Genomic DNA, 7,584 nt, shown 5'->3' with positions numbered 1-7,584 from the left:
ATTTTAGGTATTGTTTACTATTTAATAAATTTTTATTAGAGAATAATGGAAGGAGAAGAACGAAATAAAAAGTAAATTAATTAAAAAATAGAGGAAAATAAAATATTTAAAAAGCAAATAAAAATAAAGTAGCAATTATGTTGCGATAAATTTTTATCATTCATTTATATTGATATGCCATATATTAAACAATATATATGATATAATGTAAATACATTTGATTTTATTATTGTGATCACTAATCAGTGAATATGATATAATAAAAATTTTGAATTTTATATCTTATTCTATTTAGTCATTTCCTTATTAGAAATTCAAATGATCAAACATAATCACAAAAGATTAAACATTTTTATATGAGTTATTTTCTACAACATAAATAGAGTTTATATTTGTTTTAAACATTTTACTCATTTTCAAATCTAACAAGTAGCGATTGACATAATGTAACTCTATTTAATGCAAAGCGCGTAAAATCATTTAAATAAATAAATGCTCTTGTGGATATTCATATATATATATAGAATTTAGACCATATTTTGAATTTAATAGAAAGGTCCATAAATAGATTTTATAATTTCAAATAAACAAATGCTCTCTATCACAAGAATGATCATTGTTCATGAATTATTTCTAAAGGGATTTACAAGATAAGAGAGTTTTAAAATCTTCAATGCACGAAAAATTCCAAATTTACTCAAATTAATTTTTGACTAAAAAAGTCCCAAATCAATATAACTATAACAAATTTACAAAAAACCAAAAAATAATATATTTATAACAAATTTACCTTATTCCAGTTTTTGTTAAATTGGATTAATACTACAAAAAAATCCATAAATTGGTACACTTATAACAAACGAGAAATAAAACCTAAAATTAAAATATTCGTTAATTGTCACACGTCATTCGAAATATAACGGATGGTAAATAAGTCTAAGCTTTTTCGCAGTACAAACCTTTGTTATATGTTTACACGGAATTAATATTTAAAAATAAAATAAATTTATTTTATACGAAGTGGGATTAAATTAATCAGTAGCAACACGATTATTTTAATAAGGAGCAAATCCACCGCAAGAAAGCACGTCCTCATTAATTACCAAAAAGCCAACCGTCCTGGGCTTCGATACAAACTAGGCAAAAAAACCTCTTCCCCGAAAACCGACAAACTCGGCGGCGGCATTTCCAAGTCCAGCTCCAACTTCCTCGCTTTCCCTCCTCTTCTTCTTCTTCTTCTTCTCCTTCTTCGACACGCTCGAGCACCTTCCATCCCGCATTGCGTCGTACCCGCTGATCGTCTTCTCCGCGGGAACTGTTCCTCGCCAGCGACGAGATGGCGGATGTGGTGGCCACCGGATCGATCCAGAGCTCGCTGCTCCGTCGCGGCGGCGGCGGATCCCCGGAGGACCTGGCGGAGAGGCTGAAGAGGCCTTCTTCCGGCTTCGGCTGCTCCAAAGCGCTGCCCCGCGGCGGCGACGGGAGGAGCCCCCCGCGGGCGGTCCCCAGGGGCGCGAGGATCGCCGCGAGGAGGACCGCGCACGCCGAGCCCAAGGTCGTGCCCGTGTCGCCCGAGGATGTTCTCCAGGTAACGGTGCTTTCTGCTTCTGGCTTGTTGAACTGTTTGGATCGTCGCGGGCGTCGGCGGATGGGATTGTCGACGGGAGGAAGTGCGGTTGGTTTGGTTCGAGTGCGGAAGTAGTTTCGTTTGCGTTTATGGAATCGATGCTGGATTCTAATGTTAGCTCGAGAGGAAGGAAAGGACTGGCATTTGATCAGTGTACTAGCTGGACTGGCACTTCATCAACTGATGGGGGTGATTCCTGTCTGGGGACTCTCTGGGATGTGATAACCAATCGCACTGTGCAGGTCATAATGAGACCAGGACCCCATTCTAAGGACCTGGAAGTGATGGAGATTTGCTTCTGTAATAGGTTTTGTGCACCTTTTATTGGTGGCGCGTAGCGTTAGATCAGGCTAAGAATAATGCCAGAGATTCATTGGATGATTTATGATAGTGGTTTGCAAATTCATGCGGCAGTTTATTGTCGTTTGTTGAACTTAATTCACTTGTTCAAATGCCTACTCACCGTTTGCTCCTCTATGTGAACAATTTTGTCAAATGAGTTTGGTAGTCTTAGCATTACTCTTATGCTAACTACACCGGGAAATGCAACATAGCAGCTTGAAAGATCAATCATTTTAGGGTACTAGTCATTATATGAAAGCTTAGTTATCCTACGTTGTAAATTATATGAAATACACTATACGAGGGAAATAAGTGGTATGCATCCATCCGTTATTTATTTATTCATTTACTTTTTAAAGAGATGAGAATTGTTTTTCCTGTCCAAATTGCAGGGAGTTCAGCATCTTAGTGATGCGTCAGTGGGCATGTGGTCCACACCTCTGGTTAGGCGGAAGACTAAGATCGTTTGCACCATAGGTCCTTCCACCAACACAAGGGAAATGATATGGAAGCTGGCTGAAGCTGGTATGAATGTTGCTAGGATGAACATGTCTCATGGAGACCATGCTTCTCATCAGAAAGTCATTGATCTGGTCAAGGAATACAATGCTCAGTCCAAAGATAATGTCATCGCCATAATGCTTGACACTAAGGCAGGTTCCTCTCATTATCTCCTCATAAGGCTGGGAAGCAGGTTCTCTATGGTGATTCTATGTTCTGTAGCTTTATCTAGCTATAATATGGCGTTTTTGTTGCTTTACTTCAGGGCCCTGAGGTTAGGAGTGGGGACCTGCCACAACCAATCATGTTAACTCCTGGACAAGAATTCACCTTCACAATTCGTAGAGGGGTTGGAACGGCGGACTGTGTCAGTGTTAATTATGATGATTTTGTTAGTGATGTAGAAGTGGGTGACATGCTTCTTGTTGATGGTATGACCAACGTGTTCTATAGAAACTGTTATAGATCTAATTGCATTTGTATGCTTCTTGATGATACAAATTCCACCAATTGGTTTTTTTCTTCAACCCTGTTGTGCCAAGATTCATGCTTTGTCAACATTCATTAATCAAAAAGACACTGTGTTTACGTTTCATTCATGCATGCCGCTCTCATGGCCAGAAAGGAAAAATTATCGCACATGCACTATAAATAGTTATGCACTTCTCTTACATTGTATCAATGTTAGGTGGTATGATGTCATTAACGGTGAAGTCGAAGACGGAAGATTCCGTAAAATGTGAAGTTGTTGATGGAGGAGAGCTGAAGTCCAGGAGACATCTAAACGTCCGAGGAAAAAGCGCTACATTGCCTTCCATCACCGGTTGGATGTCAACTGATAATATACTTTTCTAATCATGTTCCATGTGACTACTTGCTACAGGAGTACATTGCTGATTAGACACATTATGTAACGGCATTTATTGTTCACATACAGAGAAGGACTGGGATGATATCAAGTTTGGTGTGGAGAATAAAGTTGACTTTTATGCCGTCTCCTTTGTTAAAGATGCACAAGTTGTTCACGAGTTGAAAAACTACCTGAAAAGTTAGTACTTGCTTAAATACGTTTCTTGTTTCCAATGAGAATTAATAACATCTAGTTCTGCTCCATCTTATTTCTTACCTGTTACCTTTAAACTTTGCAGGCTGTGATGCCGATATTCATGTTATTGTGAAAATTGAAAGTGCTGACTCCATACCGAATTTGCATTCAATTATCACAGCATCTGATGGGGTGATGATCCGAACTTTTTGACATCACATGAGTCTCTCTCTGTATTAGCTTATTTTTCCGAATTATGACAAAGGGGTTTCCTTTTGCAAATCCCACTTTATCTGTGACATATTACTTGATTTTTACTGCAACTATCCAGTACCGGGGAATGCAAAGTTAAACAAGAAATCTTGTGTTCTATCGTCTGTAAAAGTAATATGCATGGTGTCACCAGCGTTGAACAATATATCTGCCTTGAGACACCCTTTTCCATAGTCATTTTTCCTAACCTGATTTACTGGGTTGTATGCATATCTTAGCTTATATTGCTGAAGTGGTGCCTTGTTCTCTTTCTGATCATAAGGAATCGATTGAGCTCTATGTAGCTTTAATCTTAGTAGTTTGCCAATATGGGTTTCAGGCCATGGTCGCAAGAGGAGATCTTGGAGCAGAGCTCCCCATTGAAGAAGTTCCACTTTTGCAAGTACTTTCCTTTTCAAATTGGATAAGAGAAGATTATTTTTTGTTAATTTTTTCAACTAGTTGAATGGCAATACGCATATCTTACTGTACTCTTTCCAATGCAGGAAGAAATAATCCAGATGTGCCGTAGCATGGGTAAGGCTGTTATTGTGGCCACCAACATGCTGGAAAGCATGATTGTTCATCCAACGCCAACTAGGGCTGAAGTGTCAGACATTGCTATTGCTGTTCGAGAGGGTGCTGATGCAGTCATGCTTTCTGGCGAGACTGCTCATGGAAAGTAAGCAGTACTCCATTTTTGACTTACTATGGGTTTAATGATGGGCCATTTGGTTGCTATAAGGATTCTTTCTGCCTGAGAAGAAACAACTGGTATGATTGGCTGTTTGGGAAATAGGGGGTGTTTTCTTATGGATTTTGATTTGCATTGGTACTTGAATTCAATTCAAAGCTTGGAAGGCTCAAAGCTGAGTTCGGTATTGTTTGGTTCTTTCTAAATATTGACGTGGTGATTGTAGATCTCTTGAAGATAAGGTAAGAGGCAAATCATGCATCCTGACAATGTCATCTCACCCTCTTGTAGGTTCCCATTGAAAGCTGTGAAAGTCATGCACACAGTCTCATTAAGGACTGAAGCAACCATAGCTGCTGGTGAAATGCCATCTAACCTTGGCCAAGCCTTTAAGGTCTCTTATCACGTCCTGCATATAGTCTGCAGCTTTTTGTTGAGCTTACCCTCTAATTTTTCATTTATGTTTTGACATTTAAACCTAAACAGTGACCATGGCTCTTTTTTTATTTCCCTGTGTAGAACCATATGAGTGAGATGTTTGCCTATCATGCTACCATGATGTCAAACACTCTTGGAATCTCTACTGTTGTCTTCACCAGAACTGGTTTCATGGCCATTTTGCTAAGCCATTATCGCCCTTCTGGAACTATCTTTGCCTTCACAAATGAGTAAGTAGAGGAATGCCATTATATGTTGCAGTGGAATGCAATCAAAATGATAGACTCTACTGTTATGATCCATCTCTACCGAGTGGAAGGGGGCGATATCTGTAGAGACTCATTTAAATTTAAGTAAATTATGTGCAATGGGATTTGCCAACTTTGTGTTTTGGTAATAAATTTGCATCATGAATAACAATGTAGGAAGAGAATACAGCAGAGACTGGCTTTATATCAAGGAGTGTGCCCAATCTACATGGAGTTTTCTGATGATGCTGAACAATCCTTTGCTAATGCATTGGCGGTGCTGCAGGTAAACGTACTGGGGCATTTACTCTTAGTAATTGGTTCTATGAATAATGCATCTGTTTGCTTAATAATTTGTTTAGCAAGCTAAACCTAGGCCGACGTATTTTAATGCACACATGTGTGTTCCACTCTCGTAACGCATGATGGCTGCCTTCATTTTGGGCTGCCAGACGCTTCAAAGTTCCAATGATATTTGCACTAAAAGGCTCCTTGTGAGCATTCATTTGGAAGCTCTGTAGTTGCAGCCATGCATACTGAATCTTCTTCTTAAATCATTCCTAATTCCAAGTGGCTCTCAGGACTTATGATTTTTTTTTTTTTTTTTTTTTTTGCTCTTTTTTTAGTGGATACCCTTTTTATTTTCTTATGCTTATGATTTCTGGCTTTTATTCTCAGAAGCAAGGAATGGTCAAAGAAGGAGAAGAGGTCGCACTCGTACAGAGTGGTAGACAGCCTATTTGGCGTTTCCAGTCCACACATAACATTCAGGTCCGCAAAGTTTAGCTGTGAGAAGGAAACTCAAGAAGCCAAACTTCCACAGCAGGCGATGCTTAAAACAGGTTGTGAAAAGTTGAGACCCGTGCCAATCCGGCCTTTTTGGATCGCCCTGATTTTCTAAGTTTTGTTTTGTTTGAATTAAATGTTCCCAGTTTATTCGAATTAATCTATGCAAAAGTTTTATACTTTTAGTCCCTGTCGAGGATTAGGCACTCCAGGGAATTGCATCCTGAGTCTCTATCTTGGTTGAGGATGTACCTGGAAATTGTAGCGTAGTGATGCTCACATTCTCTATCTTTTCCTTTGGTTATCTTCTTGCATTCCCTATCTAAGGCCACAATAGCTCATAGAAGCTCATGCGAGATTATATTATTATAAGTCGCTGTAGAAGGGATGATGCTGCAGGATGATTATCTCAAAACGGCATATTTATTTCATGTTTGCCCATCTATTCCTTTTAATAATCCATAGAATGATCGAGAGAAACTTTGACGAAAACGAGTGAGCTGATTGAGCAGCTTACCTGAGTCTTGCCATGAGGGTGTCGCTTCATCACCGGTGGCGAGGTACTTACTATTAAATCCATATTCGGTGCATCAATCTGTCTAGGAGAACGACGTTCCATTGGGTCTGACTGTTTCCTATATTCCACTAGAGAGACCTCTGGGCGCGGGCGTCTTTAAAGCACCGTAAATTTGATTGCCTATGTCAGAGAAAATAGCTAGTAATCTTATAATTGAGGAGAACTTGGTCATAATTGCAGATAATTGTCTTCTCGCTATACGAAATGGATCGTTTCCTACCTCGCTAATGCATATTAAATAAACACGGTGTATTTCCTTAGTTCTTCTAGCAAATCAAGAAAGGGTTTGGGTGACATTGGGAATTGCTTGAATCGCCCCCATATATTCGTTCAAGGTGGCATCGAAGCATCAACTGTCCATTAGGCGAGCCTGAACCCATCGATGCAATGTGCTTTTTATTAAGTTAATTGAGTGCTTCTCTACTACTCGCATGCTTACGCTCTCAGCTAGAAACGGTAGATTGAATAACATTCTTCTTGTCTTCCCTTGTGGTGGCCTTTTGCGTAGGGGTAGACCAAATTAAAGCAACATACATATTTGTAGAATATCATATACAATCTGAAAAATTCCAAATAAGGAGCTAAAATGCCCTCATTTTAAGGAGCTAAAATGCACGACGTTCCTACGCTCTATCTGGGTCCACTACTATTTCGTGCATGTGAAGTTGATGTATTGAAATACCATTACTACCAACTCAGTACACAAGAAGGTGATGGTCTCAAAAGTTCATTACTTGATAGGTTTCGCATGCACTGAGAGATATGTAGTGCCAAACCTACCTAACACTTTACATCAGTTTCAGCTCCACCGAATCATTATCATTTCCAACTGAACTATGAGAAATAAGAAAAATGTCTAGCCTACATATAAACAGCTGCATTAAAGAGGACACAGATGATCTAAAGATGTCCATGCATCAAGAAGCCCTTGGTTACTAAAAGTTGCTGCATATATATATATTTTTTTTTTGAAATTGCACACCAATAGCTTCAACAAGTGTATATAGCAAAATATCTCTTATTCTACCTACGTTATGCGAAAATAAGGAAAGACTAGAAGAGGACCATCTGTAG

The 7,584-nt window shown here is 39.0% G+C and overlaps 1 protein-coding gene across 1 annotated transcript; it reads left to right on the top strand.

Annotated features, from left to right (window-relative positions):
* Positions 1-1,144: 1,144 nt before the first annotated feature.
* On the top strand, positions 1,145-6,302 carry LOC104447905 (plastidial pyruvate kinase 2). The gene is made up of 12 exons (XM_010061654.3): positions 1,145-1,588; positions 2,362-2,622; positions 2,736-2,901; positions 3,159-3,293; positions 3,408-3,518; positions 3,619-3,707; positions 4,108-4,170; positions 4,274-4,449; positions 4,753-4,855; positions 4,981-5,129; positions 5,325-5,433; positions 5,826-6,302. Exons 1-12 carry the CDS (start codon positions 1,337-1,339, stop codon positions 5,931-5,933), a joined length of 1,722 nt encoding a protein of 573 aa, XP_010059956.2. The 5' UTR covers positions 1,145-1,336; the 3' UTR covers positions 5,934-6,302.
* Positions 6,303-7,584: the final 1,282 nt, after the last annotated feature.

This window comes from Eucalyptus grandis, chromosome 1 (genome assembly GCF_016545825.1).
Source record: "Eucalyptus grandis isolate ANBG69807.140 chromosome 1, ASM1654582v1, whole genome shotgun sequence".
Classification (NCBI taxonomy): domain Eukaryota; kingdom Viridiplantae; phylum Streptophyta; class Magnoliopsida; order Myrtales; family Myrtaceae; genus Eucalyptus; species Eucalyptus grandis.
This window is presented reverse-complemented; position numbering and strand designations above follow the sequence as displayed.